At 42.4% G+C, this 17,373-nt stretch overlaps 1 protein-coding gene across 2 annotated transcripts in view; it reads left to right on the top strand.

Moving 5' to 3' along the window:
- The first annotated feature begins 2,409 nt into the window (after window positions 1-2,409).
- klhdc10 (kelch domain containing 10) overlaps window positions 2,410-17,373 on the top strand; it is a 32,851-nt gene continuing 17,887 nt past the window's right edge. The window contains exons 1-3 of one of the 2 annotated variants that reach the window (XM_055653350.1): window positions 2,410-3,474; window positions 10,903-10,995; window positions 16,044-16,265. In XM_055653350.1, the coding sequence (XP_055509325.1) occupies window positions 3,408-3,474; window positions 10,903-10,995; window positions 16,044-16,265 (382 nt within the window). In that variant the 5' untranslated portion in view covers window positions 2,410-3,407. The remainder of the gene's footprint in view (window positions 3,475-10,902; window positions 10,996-16,043; window positions 16,266-17,373) is intronic. The other variant, XM_055653352.1, reaches the window with a different exon arrangement.

Genomic DNA, 17,373 nt, shown 5'->3' with positions numbered 1-17,373 from the left:
ATGTCCGCTGGTCACTTCCGCTGGATTGGCACCTTCAGCTCCCTCTTTAATTTTCCTTATTTTCTATCTTTTTTTTTTACTGTAAATCTAGGTAGCTGTGCCTCACGGTCACCCCGACTGGCACAATAAATTGCAGATCAAAACCTGGCCGTTTTCTATGTTTTTAACGGGTGGGAAAGTGCGTGTTTTCCCATCCACTAACATGTACCGGATGTCTAGCATGTCCTCCACTTGAGATTTTCGGTCACGTGGGTGCGGATCTACGCTTCAGTGACCTTTCGTGAAATCACCCTATAGTTCCAAGGAACTCACTGGTCTTGTTATATTAGTTTACTTTCCTTCCTGGAAAGAATGAGATTCTTTGGAATATGCAGAATAATATCGGGCCGTGTAAGCAACCTTAGGTGAAAAATAAGTTGTTTTTATTTGAATGTTTTCATTTATTGATTAAACAAGTGAAGGTTATTTGGTAAACATATAATTATCTAGTTTGGCATAGTATGTCAGAGGTTCTTTATTTTGAAAGAAGCGTCGGACTAAGGCCCCGTCAAACTTGATCTCATGAAACGACACAGAAGAAAGACAAGCAAGTTATCCGAAAATCAACTTCACAAAAACAAATCTGTCACATTACTGCTGTGTGAGTTTGCTGTGAGTATACTACCTGTTGTGTTTTTCGTATTAAAATACCAACCTCACTCAAAGCATGTTGTTGCTGTAAATATTTCAGAACTTCATAACGATATTATTTACCTGCAAGTGTTTATTTAACTGAGTGCATTTAGGAATAATGCAGGGACCTTCAACTAAACTAATTGTTGCTGATACCAAATGTGACTCTTAATAATTAGCTAATGCCAACAACTTTCTGTATAAACTAGCTGATATTTTATGCTACTGGCTCAGCATCCTCAGTTCTAATTCTTCCTCCGCAAGATATGTGAACAAGATTTTATGCAAGGTTTCAGTTTTCCTAAATCTTATCCTGTTTTATATTTAAATTCTGATACAATAAAAGCTCTGCTTTCCAAATCAGGATGTTACTGTTTAAATGAAAATGTAAAACCAATATTAATAAAGCAACTGTTGAAGTTTAGTGTGGAATAATGGATTGCTTTTTATGGAGTGTGGCAAGAGATTTTGTAGAAAGAATGTATTATTTTGTGATAACAAAATGTTTTAAAAGTTTTTACTATTATGAAAGGATGGGTCAAAATAAATGGAAACAATTAACAGTTATTCAGGTACCTAAGATGAGAGCACATCAAGACGATATTAAATGTAGATTTTGGACCATGAGCAAGAGCAACATGGCAAACCTAGAGAACATATCAACATCAGTCTGAAGAAGGGTTTCGGCCCGAAACGTCGCCTATTTCCTTCGCTCCATAGATGCTGCTGCACCCGCTGAGTTTCTCCAGCAATTTTGTGTACCTTCCATTTAATAATATTAGGAGAATAAATGAAGAAAGAATATTTTAAAAAAACAGCAAGTTAGAAACATTACATTTGCAAAAACAGTTGGTTTGTGATGTTATTTTTCTGTCATAATTTGTATGTAATTTATATTATTTTAACAAAATACATATGTGACCAGCTTGACATCTTAAGAACCAGTCTGGTGTAACCTTACTGAACTCTTGTCATAGTTAAATTATATTAGATGAAACGTTTTAGGCAAGTGAACCAAGTTTGCACACAATCCTCCAGGTGTGCCTTCACCAAGACTCAATATAGTCTATAACTCTACCACCTGTGTGGTTTAATTGGTTGAAGTAACAATAGATCCAGGGTTTGACTTCCTATATTGATTTTGAATTCTCTGTTTCTGATCCCTGCAGAGTCTCAATCATTAATCGCATACAAATTGGATATCAGGAGACAAGGAGATAACGTAGGAAAATTGTATTTTGGGTGATAAGCTGTCATTTTAATCAATGGCCATGCAGACACTGGGGTCTCAAATGCCCATTCTTGCTTCTATTTCTTATGTACTAATGTTTAGTTTTGTACTTTACCCTTCAAGCGTCAAAAGTGTTTATTTGTCATATGAACTAGTCCAATTAAATTCATACTAGTGCTTGTAAAGATGCACCAAAAATCATTTCATTCATATGATAAAGAGACGCTCTTCACAATTGAAGGATAAGAACGAATGTAAACACAAGAAACAGGAGCATGAATACACCATTCGGACCTTCGTGCCTATTCAATAAAATCACGACCGATCACCCACAACATTTTCCTGCATTATCCCTCTTATCAATAAAGGCCAGTTTACTCAAGGAGAACACAATGTCCTGGAGTAACTTAGCAGGTCAGCCAGCACCTGTGGAAGATACCATTTATCCAAATAGCTATTCCATCTGCACATTAGTCTGAGTAACTTAAGTGCACTTTAGATCAGTTTCAATGACAAACTCCTGTGCTTGTAGAAACAAGGAAATGCAGATTCTGCCTTACAGAAAAGACATTGCTGGAGTAACTCAGCAGACCGGGCAGTATCTCTGAGGAACATGGATGGGTGATGTTTAGTGCCGGGTCTCTTCTTCAGGCGACTCTTCTTCAGGCCAGTGCCCACGTTTTAACCCAGACCCACTGCTTTGATTTGTCGTTTTCGCACCTTGCCCTCTCGTTCCCCTCTCTCCTGACTCTCAGTCCAAAGAAGGGCCAGGACCCGAAACGTCACCTGTTCATTTTGCTCCAGAGATGCTGTCTGTCCCACTGAGTATCTTATGGATAGGTGATGTTTCGTGCCGGGTCTCTTCTTCAGGCCAGTGCTTGGTTCCGTGGGTTGTCCCCGCCCGCAGACGCCGGCGAACTTAAAGGGCCTGTCCCACTAGGCGACTGCCGGCGACTGTCATAGTTGCAGCAGGTCGCCGAAAAGGCGACTGGCAAGGGCAGGGCGATGCCATCGGCGGTCGATTGCGTCTCCTGCCGGCGCTGCCCCTTTAAGGGCGAAGTCGATCCAGCTTGTAGCTCGATTGGCCGTTCCTGAACGCGCCCACCTCAAAATAAGGCGGTCAGCGATTGGGCTCAGGGCTGAGGAGGGGTACGTTGATTGGTGGATTGCGGCGCCTGTTTGTGTTGTGAGGGGAGAGCGGGACGTGGGCCCGAGTCGGGGCCGTGAAGCCGCGGCCTGTTCCCAGTCTCTGTCGGGGGCCGTGAAGCCGCGGCCTTTCCCAGTCTCTGTCGGGGGCCGTGAAGCCGCGGCCTTTCCCAGTCTCTGTCGGGGCCGTGAAGCCGCGGCCTTTCCCAGCCGCCAGTGGCAGCGACCCGGCCGCGGTCACTTATGTCAGTGTAATTTATTTTTAATTATTAGGTGGCTGGAGGTACAAAACAAAACTGTGGCGTGGGGTCGACGTCCCCCGTGTGTCGGGTGGCTCGGCCGCGGCTGCTCTGCGGGGATGTCGGAGCCGGCGCTTCTCAGTCAGTTCGTGAAGGTAACCGAGAGGCCGCAGGCCGGGCCGCCAGGTCAGTGTTGGACCGCCCACTCACAAATAATCTGTAGAGTTGTCCCCACAATCAACTGTCTGTATGTACAGTAAAACAGTGCTGGAGTAACTCAGCGGGTCAGGCAGCATCCTGGTGAATCTGTGGACTTCGTTGCCACAGACGGCTGTGGAGGCCAAGTCAATTGATATTCTAAGGCAGAGATAGATTGATTAGTACTGGTGTCAGGGGTTATGGGGAGAAGGCGGGAGAATGAGATTGAGTGCAGAGCAGTATTCCTTCTCTCCAGAGCAGCATCTCTGGAGAGAAGGAATGGGTGATGTTTTGTGTCGAGACCTTTTGTTAGACCCTTCTTCACCCATTCTCTCCAGAGATGCTGCCTGTCCCGCTGAGTTAATCCAGCATTTTGTGTCTATCATTTGACTCTTGTGTTGTTTGCCATCACATATTCTGAATGTGAATCTAATAATAGATTGTGTCTAACTATTCAAATTGATGCTTGTGTGCTATTATATCTGCTCCTATATCAAGTTGGGTGCAAATAGCATATAGAATAGATATTGATTTGAAAGTTGAACGCAGGTAGCATTTATCAAAGTTAGTACAGTTAATAGTCCAGAGAAAATCCAACCTGAAAAGGTCAAGATAGAACTTTAAGGTAGACAAAAATGCTGGAGAAATTCAGCAGGTGAGGCAGCATCTATGGAGCGAAGGAATAGACCTCACCTATTCCTTCGCTCCATAGATGCTTCCTCACCCGCTGAGTTTCTCCAGCATTTTTGTCTACCTTTGATTTTTCCAGCATCTGCAGTTCTTTCTTAAACAGGATAGAACTTTAAATAGTTTAGGTTGCGGAGAAAGGGGTGGAGCAGAGAGAACAAATGAATTGTTTATGATAGGATGATAGTGAATGTCAAAATGTGGTTAAGGTGCATTTTCTTTAGTGCTGGCCAAAACAAAACAATGCATGGGCGATAACCACCACTATAATTATATTGTGATTTAAAAAAAAAAAATAATAATAATTTCACTGTAGGAGGAGACCAATGGGATAATTAAAATTTACTTTAGCGATACAGCCTGGAAATAGGTCCTTCTTCACACTGAGTCTATGCAGACTAACAATCATCTGTACACTAGCCCTACACACGAGGGACAATTTACAGAAAACAATTAGAATACAAACCTGCACATTCTTGGAATGTGAGAGGAAACCAGAGCCCCTGGAGAAAACCCATACACTCACAAGGAGAACTTCGTACAAACAGTGCCCATGATATAGCAATGTTACAAAATTTTGAGATTTAAAAAATCAAGTCTGCAATTTATCCCATCAGATAAAGCATAACAATACGTTTAATTTGACACCTAATTCACTTTCGTATCTCAAGTAATAAAAAAGTTATGGCCATTTTCATACTCGGAAATTAGCATCTTGTTCCCTATTGATTTTCTATGGACAAGACAAAAAAGCTGTGATCGTGTGCTGTCAAAAGCCCATAACCTTCTTAAAAATTAAGAGAACTGAATGAAATTTTCAGTTATCATAGATTGAACCATTCTGAAACAAATATAAAATAATCTTACTTGGAGGACCTGAAATTAAAGCATATAATTAGTTAGTTACCCAATTGTAGCTAATTTCAAACTTCAATTACTAGATTTAAACATCTATCCATTTCTTAATAAATGATTAACATTTTTAAATAGCCTAAGTGTCCAAATAATAGTCACAAATAATTCACAATAAAACATGATTTTTAAATCTCATTTACATCAATTTATAGGCCAAATGGAAGGAATTTAGTGTTCAATTGCTGTAAATTAAAGTCAATTTAAATCGGCTTTCTAGTGGGTTCCTGTGAACGCGCTGGTTTAGAACGTTCACATTGCGCTGGATTTGTGCCCTCAAATGCTCAGAAAAATACTGCAGGATATAAAGAGCCCAAAATGAGCTACTCGCTATAGAAAACTTTATAGACAGGGTTCTTAAGAAGCCCCTTCTAATGTAAAAATAAGGTACATACCTTTAATTGTTTGCTTTATAAAACCCTGGGGCTGCGAGAGGTTGCGGGTTGAGAGAGTGATTTTTAAACTACTATAACTATTATACAAGGCCATAAAAACTAATAATACCTTTTGCGACGGGGTCTTTCAGCGATTTTCCGTTAATGATTTACTAGGCTGAACATTTTCAATTGCAACAGCCTAGTAAAAATCGAGTTTTAAACCCGCCCCCTCTAAACAGCGCCAAAATCACACACACGGGGCTGGGACAGATTCTCAGCCACGATTCAGGTAGGTTTTGTAACATACCTACATGATAAGAATCAAACCTGGGTCTCTGGTGCTGCACCACGGTGACATGTTAGCTCTTTAAAAGAGCAATCAAATTTGACTCACTCGAGCTTTTTCAGGATGGCTGTTTGTTTTTCCATGAGTATTCATTCACTTCCAATTTGACAATGTCCTTTTGTTTTTAATAAAAATCGAATTTCCTTTGGCTCTTCTAATTATCTTAATTTTATGTATTTGGTTTGGATTGACCTGATAGCAGTAGTTTCCACTTCTTTAATCTGGCCAATGTCCTGTATAATTTGAATCATTTTACATGGAGGTGAGTTTGTGGAATATTGACATGGTGAATGTGTTCGTAACGATGGAAGACAGAGTTGGGCATCTGAGGATTGAGGGAATTGTTCTTGTATAATGGGAACAGCTAATTAAATAATAGTATGTTTTACCAACAATGTACGGCCCAGATAAGGCATGGTTCCTGTGCACACGGTACAAAAAGTCAATCCTTAATGATTATTAATTTACAAATATGGGTTCTCTGTTACAAGTTATGAGCTTGTAACATGCAATATGTCACGCTGGCTTCCTATGTTTCACTAGTTTATTTTAAAATTGTTTTTTATTATAAATTTATAATTAATTACAAGCCCACAAGAATTTCTAATGTGTAAAATTGCTCTCCTTTTCATCGTACTCTGATAATGGTATTCTGTTTTGTCCTATTTATAAGGGGCATATGTAAAGAACCAAAACTATATGACAATTTCAATGGTGATAAAATGTACAGATTATTTGTTAACGTGTTTGTAATCTCACCAGTATAAATGAGTTGGGTATTCCGAAAAACGCAAGAAATCATGGGATTTGTCAAAGGTCATTCGCGATTTAAAAAAAAAAGCGAATGAAGCGCTGGCAGTATAAACTGTGTATAAATTCTTATTTTTATTCATAAGATATGTGTAAAAATATATTTATTCTGAGGAACAGGGGTGCCAGGTAGTGGGAGAGTGGGGTGGGAGAGCGAGAGAGAGGGGGCAGATGTGAGTGGGATACAGGGGAGAGACTGGACCGCCGGAGAGATTCTCGGCTGCTGTGCTGCTCTGCGCACACAGACCCATGCCTCATCCACAGCCAGGATCGAACCCAGGTCCCCGGCGCCTTAAGCGCTGCCGACCCGCCGCTGGACCTTCTCCCCCCCAGAATGTCCCATCCCCACCCGGGGGGTGGCCGGAAACGTCTGGAACAACCCTGGACCAACGGGACAGCGGCGGCCCCAAGCCCACAACCAGCGCGGGGAATCAACGGGGATACACACAAAATGCTGCAGCAACTCAGCGGGTTAGGCAGCATTCCTGGAGAAGAGGAATGGGTGACGTTCTCCAGAGATTTTGCCTGACCCGCCAAGCCACCGCAGCACCCCGTGTGCATCCTCGCCGATGACCGGAGCTTGGCTGAGTTGGCCAACCGACAGCTACAGGACATGGAGAGAGGTGCAGCCGACGGCACAGGCGGAAAACCCGGGGGGGGGGGGGGCGGGCTAGGGAGGACACGTCTCTCCCCCCCATGTTTTGAGAGGTGGGGGACATCCCCCACCACCCCCCCCCCCCACCCGCAGTTTTTGTCATCCGGATTTTAAAATATCCACTTTCCGCGAGACAGTGGAGGTGGGACTGCTGATCGAGGGCGCCGATTGGACGAAAGAGACGTCGGTCAGCAGGCAATGGGGGTGGGACATGATGAACTGGCTCCAGGAATACAATACAATTCAGCGCGATGATTGGAGGAGGGAGGAGTGGGGGGGGGGGGGTAGGACTGAGGATAGAGTGCGGTGATTGGAGGAGGGAGACGTGTCACAGACCTGCGCCTCATCCGCAGCCAGGATCAATCCCGGCTGGGTCTCCGGCGCTGTCCCGTCCCCACCCGAGTGCCCCCCCCACGGGTGTCCAGAGAGGTCGGGAGTCAGACGGGAGCTGTACCCCCAGGCCCACAGCCAGCGCAGAGAAGCAGCGCTAAACCCAGCTCAACTCTGCCTGTCCCACTAGGTTAACCTGCCTGGGCTTGCGGGAAATATGGCCAGCGCGGAGAAGCAGCGCAGGTATCCCGTCAGTCCTGTCGGGGCTTGTAGGTTAACCCGGTGAGACAGGCAGAGTTGAGCTGTATTTAGCGCTGGATTGAGCCTCCGAAGCCACGCGCATGTGTGTGTGAGTGTGCGCATGCGTGCGCGGCAGCCAAAAAATTGTGTCCCCCGGTCCCCTCCATATTTTGATAGCGAGTTCCGTGCCTGGCCGACAGTCTCCGGATGGCTCCCCCAGGAGCTGGGGCAATACTTGACGTTTTGCTCTCCTAAATTTTTTTTTTTGTTCAATGTTCCATAGAATTGCAGGGTTATCTTTAATAATTCCAACAGTTTGCCAATCGGTCTTCCACATCCTGCCTTCTATATATTTAGAGCTCATCCAAAGTACAGCCATCTTTGCCCTCTCCCCGAGGAATCCTATCCCCATTATTCATCAGCTACAATGTTTATTAATTACCTGTACTCGGTATTCATTGTCTTTTTCAAGAATTTCCAACTATTTGACCTCTGCAAATTGCTCTGTGCCCTTGTTCCACCTTGTTTCAAGGTAACTACACTCTGTCACCTTCATCCATCTCTGGTACCTTTGAAACACCAATCCCTTGTCTTCCTTCACTTACTTTACACCATGCTTAAAGTTCTCCCTTTCATTCTAGGCCATGTTCTTTACTGCCTGCTCTGAACCTGCCTTTGAATCACTTGTTCAACTGTAACTCCTAAGTTTTTAGCCCTGCAGTGTTTGCTTGTTTTTGTGATGAAGTACTTTGGGATGTTTTATTATATTAAATTTACACAGTTAAGTTAAATGTTGGGTGGCAATCCATCATGAAAAGGACTTGAGGGGGTGGGATTGTATATTACTTTATATTCAAACCATTGGAAAATGTAGTTCAAGAAACCAGCTTAAAGAGGAACTGTGAAAATACTTTTTAAGAGAAGGAACATTATTGTGGCTTATGTTCTGCATTTGTGTTACCAATACATTTACTTGGGAGATACCAGGAGTTTGGTTTATCTGGGGCCAGAATATATTATTGAATTATCATCCATAGGATGGTATATTTTTCTAAATATTTACTATAATAGCTTCCTTTGCACCAATAGTTCCATCGACATTTGTTCTGTACAAGGCATGTGATTTAAAAAAAAATTCAAGTTAACAAGCTCAGAAGACTCATCAAATAAGGCTGTTGATTGTTAGGAACTATCACAGAAAAACGGAACTAATGTTCATTTACTGACGCATCTCATTGACTGCTGAATACAGAATTGAACTGTCGCATTGTTAAAATAGGCCAATTGGGTGGAGATTAACTGGAAAAGGGTTGGGGATGGGGTGATTTTTCATTGGAAAAATCTGTGAAAATTGTATCCTGTTTCATGTGTTATTGTAAACTACGATTATTGCTTCTAGTACCAAAACAAAAATATTTTCCCAAGGAAACATGGGTCACTTGACTGCATCGCCGGCCAAAAAACGACAGTGGATGAAGTCACAATATCAAAGTGTAGGCAGCTGTTTGGGGGAATGTGAATTGAAGCACATGCTGTATTAACAGACCTGACAGTTGTTAACATGCTGACTAAAGCTCAATTTTATTCGGTCAAATAAAGATCAAACTTATAGTCTTCAAATCCCACGTCCCTGTATCCATATCAGTTTCAGTGAAAGATCTTAAGTAACATGCCTTGGCCATCTGTTATTTAGACACCATTAAAGTATAATATATGGTATTGTAGTAACTGTATGTTCATAACACAATTATTTAAAAAAGTACCATCAACTTTTTTCTCGCTGCTGGTGCATTGACTTCATCAATGATTTAAAAATTATTATTATTTTGTCCTGGTGTACCACTGGCTGTTGCCTTGTCTCTGAGACCAAATTAAACAAAGAGGGAGGGGGGAGGGGGTGGCTCTCATCACTCCGGTCAGAAATGAGCCAACCAAATTGCACACGGCCTGATTCAACAAACAGGAATGTGATTAAACTTTACTTTTGAACGTGTTGATAATGAAAAAAATACTGACTAAAAAACATGAGAAACCTTTAAAGTAGCATCATTTGATCTTGTGTCCTTCAAATGGAGCCTCAACACGTTATCAAGAGAAAATCACTGCATTAACACTGCATATCCTCCAAATTGAAGTAAAAATGGGGAAAAACTGTAGAACAAGGATTGAATCCAGTGGTGTTGGCTTATCCCCTTTCAAATGCCATGTTTGGGGTTTCTACCTGAGAAGCAGCAAAAGTTCTTGATCCCTGTCCCTGTTCAATGAATTCCCCTTTTCACTGAAAACTAGTATATGTTTGGCTTCAATATGGATTGTATTTGATTAAAGCTAATGTTCACTGGCCTAACATTTGATCGTCGATGCTGAAAGACCAATTCTTATTTTAGACTAGGTTTGGGTGAGGTTTGTGGTAAAGAAAGAAAATGATAATAACATTTTCAGACCAATACATTCCTTTTTTTCTAGGATTCTTGGCTATCCAAATCTTCACCGAGGTACAATTAGCAATTAAATATGCATGCAATTTTCCATTTTGCATGTCATTTTAATTGCACAGATCCATAAACAAATTAAGAGAAATGCTGATTTTTTTTTTTTAACATAGATTGAAGAGCATCTGTTTTTGGTCTCCGAAAAAGATATCCAATTTAGTCGTGTCACTTGGCTTTTTACATTTTTATAAATTCATCCTCTTTAAATTTTTTTTCTGGTTTCCTCTTGATGCAGATATATTAGTAAATGAGTTTTTTCAGAGTGTACATTGCTGAGTAATTTCTCCTTGTGAGGCATCATGCTTCTTTTGCACCTAAAAACTTGTATCCCTTGAGACTTGTATCCCTTCTGCCATCACAAACCGTTTCTTTGGTTACTCCAAATTTATATGCGGAATAACAAAGAAACAGTATTGCTAAAAAAAAAAGAGCTCCTTTATTACTGTACAGATATATGGCTGTAGACAAATATACATCATAGTTTCTCTTTGGTTTTTGTGTGTCTTGATCCCATTTTGCTTGAGTTGCCATGTGTGACTGACTCATTGCTGGTAATTGTGGTGACAGGATCTCAGAAGAAAGTCAGATGGTTCCCCGTTAGGAGACTCTTCGCCCAACCTTGTCTCAGACTCAGGATTCCTTACAGATTTTTAAAGACAGGTGGGTGGAGATGGCAGACATCGTAGTATGTAGCTAGTGAGATATGTTTCTGTCAAACCACATGCTTTCTCTTTTTTATTCCTTTATGCCTCCCTCTCCCCTTCTCCTTTGCTGTTTAAGAAGATTTTGTGACTTGTATATATGTCAGTAATAAATCTATCATTTTATATTTAGTTAATTTGTTAAAAGTGACTCTGCAACTGAAAAAAGATTTCCTCTCTTCCGGGTAACATTTCTCAAATTTGTTCTCTTTTGTTTGGACCATAATTTTTGATGAATTTATGGAGTAAAATAATTCAGCAGTATAAGAAAACTTGTACAAATACTGTATTATTTAGTTTACAATGGGCATCGTTCAAATCAGCATTTTTTTCAGGTCGGGCACTCGATTCCTTTTTAGAGAATATTTAGCTGTCTACAATTTGGAGAAAATAACTTTCTTGCAAACAATGTGTATGTAAGCAGCTGCCACACTTTGTCCCTAACCTGTGACCTGCAATCAACCTCTAAAGAGTTCACAATTTTTACATGGAAAGTCTGAAAGATATAGATTCCTATTTAAGGTAAAGAATAGACAATTAAGCCCAACATCTGCATACAACCCTCATATTTGTTGCTCTATTCCTTATCTCTTGAAACTCATCTGTGTGATCCTGTGATTGATTAATGCACTACGGTGTGGCAGAGGGTATCAGTGTTATACACTTTCGTTTGGATCAGCCTGATATCCTTGATTATTACATTTGAGCTGTCTCGGGATTTACTGTTTTAATATGTTACTACAAGTAAGTTGCCTGCAAATGTTTCAACCAGAGAGGAGAGCTGCTACAGCAAAACTACTTAGTCCAAAACTGTGTGGATGTGCAGTGGGAAACCCCAACGTTCAGCCACTCTGTGCCACTGGGCCACCCTTGGCACCAGCAGGGTTTAAAATCCTGGAGAATGTGGATAGGTGACTTTTCGGGTCTTTGGACTGATTGCCGTGAGGAGAGAAGAAACCTGGAAAAGGGGTAAAGCAGATAATAGGTCGACACAGGCAAGGGGGGGATTAGACAGACAAATAGTTGGAACATATATCAGACGTAAGAACAGTAGGTGTGATTCTGATTTGAAGAGTTGGGGATTGTGAAGCCACGGGTGTGGTGGGGGGGGGGGGGGGGGGGGAGGGGGGGACTCCAAGTGGGACTCCAAGTGGGAGGAAGGGGGGGGGGAAGAAAAAAAGGGGGGAATTAGTGAGAGGTTGCCTAAAATTGGAAAATTGGACATTCGTGCTGTTGGCTTGTAAGCTACCCAAGTGGAATTAGGTGCTGTTCCTCCAATTTGCATGTGCCCTCACTCTGGCAATGCAGGAAGCCCAGGACAGGAGGTCAGTCTGATCATGGTTCATCACCTATCAATGTTCTCCAGCAAATTTGTGTCCTTTTGTGTATTGACCAGCATCTGCAGCTCTTTATTACTACATCAGGAGTATTTAAATGGTTTCCAAGTACAAGAATCAAAGTACCTATGATATAGCAATGTCTCCCAAGGCATTTCAGAGGAGTCTTCAAACAAAAATTGATGATAAATTCTTGAAAATTATCGGGCAGATGATGAAAGTGTTGGGTTTTCAGGGGTGTTTTTAAGGGAATAAAGGCAAAGGAGAGTAAATGGTGGAATCTAGAACCGAAGTGAAACACTGGAAGACTCAGTGGGTTGAGCCGCATCTCTGGAGGCATCGGTCCTGCTTGAATTGCTTTTTGTTCCTGTGTCTGTGAGGGTGCAGGTAAATGAGGCACAACTAAAGCTGATTATTCAGCCGTGAAACGTTTGATGCTGAGTGAAGTTAATTTATTACAGCTGCAGCCTGCCAATACTAACCCCTGTTCGAGCATGAATAGTAGCCTTTTACCCTAGTTGTTTTGCAGTCACCAGATGCATATCTGCTGGTCTTAATCTTGACGTGGCAATTACGTCTATTGATTACTTCAATTCCTCTGTTACTACATTTTTTTGGATCTTACTTGGACGATTGAATATTTGAGCTAGAGAATGCCCAGGGACATTTTTGTATTTACATAACATTTAGGGGTGTGCTTTTTTTTTGTCATCGTCTTTAAAAGAAACTAGACCAAGTGCAGACCCGTTGGGTCTGCTCCCCCAATGGTGTGATTCCCCCAACCCAATATTCCACCATGCACCCGTCTCCTCCAATGGATTGGGGACGCCGCAGGTGCAGCAGCATCTATGGAACGAAGGAAATAAACAACGTCTCCAAGTCTGGATTGGGCGTGGCAATGAATCAAAGGAAGAAATGCAGCCGGCAGCCGTACATGCAAATGAATCCATTCCGATTGGACATCTGCGAGCATCGGCCATTCCGATTGGACATCTGCGAGTATCGGGCACGAATCGAAAGGCAGGAAGGGATCCGTACTGCAGGCGGACGGACGGATTTGAGTTTTTATATATATATATATAGATAGATAGATAATAGATTAATATCACTGGAAAAAAATAGTGTAAGGAATTACAATAAATGGCATAAAATTTTGTGCAGTAACAACATCTTACCGAAGCTATCTATGCAAATGTCTGTTCCACTGTTACACCTCCTGTCCTTTTCTACATGCTGTCATTACTGCATGTCCTTTTTAGGTTGTATCTAAAATGTATATCATTTGCCTCGCTGACCACAATGCTAAATTCCATACACTCTCCACTCCTGATGAGGAAGTTTGTTCTTGATAACTGTCTTGTGTCAATTGCCTTGTTTAATTGATTTCCACGAGTAGAAGCAATTTTTCTATCTATTACATCAAAAATTTTAATTTCAAGTAACATTTTCTGTTTTAATGAATGGAACATTGTTCATCCTTTACTAAGGGATATAATCATATTTTCAAAATCTTTAAACTTTTTACAAACATCTTCTCCGGTGTTTGTTGTTATAATAAAATATATTAAAACGCAAATTCCAGTTCAAGTTGCATTTATTGTCACATGCACCAGTTGGTACAGTGAGATTTGAGTTGCCATACAGCCATACAAATAAAAGAACACAATACACAATAGGATTTAACATAAACATTCCCCACAGCGGAATCAACATTTCCCACTATGAGGGAAGGCAATAAAGTTCAGTCATCATCTTCTTTGGTCACCTGTGGTCGGGGCCTTTGAGCACTCCACAGACGCCGCTATGGCGGCCCGGCATCAGAACGGAAGAACACTCTCAGCGGCTTGGAGTTTCTGAATCGGCAACTTCTTACCGGAGACCGTGGCTCCTGAAGTCCACAGGCCGAGCTGGACGGAGATTCAATGCTGGTGACCCTCGGCAAATGATCCCAGGACTCCGCGATGTTAGAATCAGCTCCGCAAACCACAGCTCCACGGTGTTAAACAGCAGGCCAAACACTCCGGAGCTCCACCTGACGATCCCCGGTAAGGCATCGTCCCGCTCCGCAATGGAATTCAGTGCTGCACTGCTACTGAAGCTCTGGCTGGTCGGTCTCCGGCAGGAAAGGCCGCGCCAATCCAGTTGGTAGGCCGCAAGGGGGTGGTAAAGATGTGACTCGGAAAAGACACATCTCCAACCAGGAAGTGACTGAGAAAATGGTTTCCCCTCTTTCCCCCCCCCACCCTCCACATTAAAAAAAAAAGAAACCTTATAAAACATACTTTTAACACACTAAAAAATATCAAAAGGGTGAAATGACGGACCGACTGCTGGTGAGGCTGCCGTGCGCGGCGACACCCGATTTTAAAATCCTTTTTTTTTTAAGCATAACTTGTTTACTAAATCCTTTTGGGTGTAACTTCAGTCTAGACCACTTCTCATTTGTTTCTGCATTCATAACTTCCATTCATTATCTGTTTCAGCATGTTTACGGTAAATGATATGGCAGCGATTCTCTTGTGAAGTGACGAATCAATAACTAGATAGTTTTGAAAATATTGAGACATTTAAAAAAGTACATTGAGCGCCAGCCAATTTCCCATGACATTACGCGCAGAAAGTAGGGGCTTTCAGCCTTTCAGAGAGGCAGCACAGTGAATATGCAATGCGGTAATATTAATTATGTGTATGCTTTAATGAACCACTTATATGTTACTGTGTTTCTTGATTAGTTAGTGGCTAACAATCTTGAGTCAGGCCCCTCAAGTGACTTAGTTTGGCCTGATGATGATTTTTGGAAACAGTGTTTCCTGAATGTCACCAGAAGGTATCTGTTGTCACTTTGAAAGTGTCTCAGGAAATGCTGGACTTGCTTTGTTCTGTAAAGGGAACACAGAAATATGCTTGTTTTGAACACTGTCTTTCTGATATAGGATTTGTGTTTAATATGCATTTGTGGCAATTTAGGATGGCAAGAGCTAATATCTGCAGTTAGCCAGCAAGGGTCTGCTGTTGGGTCAGAATTTTGCAGTGGATACCAGTCCCATTCTGGAGAGTTGAGTGCAAAATCTAGGCTGACACTCCACTGTTATACTGCAGGTGTCTGCAATCCTTAAATCCTTGCTTGGATATAAAAGATCCTATGGCATTATGTGACGAGTAAGCTACAGCTCGTATATATCCTCACCAGCATCACTAAATACAGACTGCTTGGTAATAATTGTTTTGCTAAATGTGAGGTTTTGTGCTGGATTTTCTGTGTTCGAACATCCTTCTCTGCTCTGGTCCATTCTGCTCAACAACCCTTAGCAGAACATTCCCTTCTTTGACTCTCTTTCCTGCTGATGTTGGAGATGCATTGTCTCCTCAACCTACCCTGCCTATGGCCCCCAAAAAAGCTCCTAGCTGAAATGTGATTTACTTGTATATCTTTTTGATTAAGCATTCATGTAGAATGCAAACTGCTCTAATCTGAGGCAGACAAATGTAGATCAGATGATAACTTTGCTAAATACCGGTATTCATTTGAGGCATCTTAATGATGCGAAAGACTTCTTATTTAAAACATTTCTATTTTGTGACATATAATATTTCTATGATTTAATTGTATGGATCTGGCCGAGTTGGCAATAATTTTATTTTTCCCCTTTTACCTCTTTTCCTTCTCCAGGTCACATTGCTCCACCCGCTCGAAGTGGGCACCGCTGTGTTGCAGATAATTCAAGCCTTTATGTGTTTGGTGGCTACAATCCAGACTTTGAGGAGTCGGGTGGTCCAGGGAATGAAGCTTACCCACTTTTCCGAGAGCTCTGGCGATATCATTTTGCTTCTGGTACTTGGCAGCAAGTTGGTACAGAGGGATTCATGCCCAGAGAGCTAGCATCAATGTCGGGTACAGCTTGCATCATTTCTTGTATACTTTTTCACTATGAGACCTGTACTATTTTTTTTTTTTTTAATTCACTAGTATGATAATTAAATCTGTTGTAAAATATAATGGCTAGGCATCTGAAATTTTTGAGTCTTATCTATTTGACATGCTCCAGGAAGATTAAAATGCACAGTATTAAACTAGGCAGCAGTGAGGGAGAGTTGTTTATAAAAGGCCTAAGAAGATTGTAAAGTGGTGAAGGTTACAGCTTTTGGGCAGTTAAAATGATGGAACAAAGAGCAAGGGCAGTTGGTGTAAAATGTCACTATGTTTGGGCTTAACTTGTGCACTGCAGTGATTATGTTGAACTCCCAACAACCTCCCATCCTTAAACGAGTTTGGTATTCTGAAAAATGCAAGGAATCATGGGATTTGTCAAAGGTCACTCGCTATAAATACAAAGAGAACGAAACGCTGGCTGAAGAAACTGTATAACTTATCTTTATTCATGATTTATGTGTAAAAAATATATTTAATCTGAGGAATGGGGGTGCCAGGTAGCAGGAGAGAGGGGGATGCAGTGGGAGGGGGGGGGGGGGGGGGGGGGGGAGAGGACGGTACTGGCGGAGAGACATTGTTATCTACACACAGACCCGCGCCTCATCCGCAGCCAGGATCGAACTCGGGTCCCTGGTGCCGCAAGCGCTGCCAAACCGCCACTGACCCCGCCCGACAGGACAGGCAGAGTTGAGCTGATGTTGCCGCTTCTCCGCGCCGGCTGTGGGCCGCCGCTGCTCCGGCACCGAGGGGGGCAACCGACAGCCACTGGAAAAAACAAGAGGCGCAGCCGACGGTCTCTCTGTGACCTGTGACGATGATGAGGGATTCGGGTCCCATTTACTGTGGGGGAGTCCAAGTGCGAATTTCCCCAGACCCGGCCTCAGTTGGTGCAGCGACGGGAATCGTTGAGCAGTAATTCCCCCAAAGGAGAGGTGGTCAAAGGGATAGATGGCAGGAGAGAGGGGCTGGGGAATGGGAGAGAGGCTTTCCCCCCTCGCGCCGACTGCAAGTCGGGGGGCCGCCACCGGACAGGGACAGGTACATCCGGCCTCCCCCAGACAAGGGATGG

The sequence above is a fragment of the Leucoraja erinacea genome, chromosome 22 (genome assembly GCF_028641065.1).
Source record: "Leucoraja erinacea ecotype New England chromosome 22, Leri_hhj_1, whole genome shotgun sequence".
NCBI classification, from domain to species: domain Eukaryota; kingdom Metazoa; phylum Chordata; class Chondrichthyes; order Rajiformes; family Rajidae; genus Leucoraja; species Leucoraja erinaceus.
Note: the sequence above shows the minus strand (reverse complement) of the source record. Positions and strands in the feature narration are given on the sequence as shown.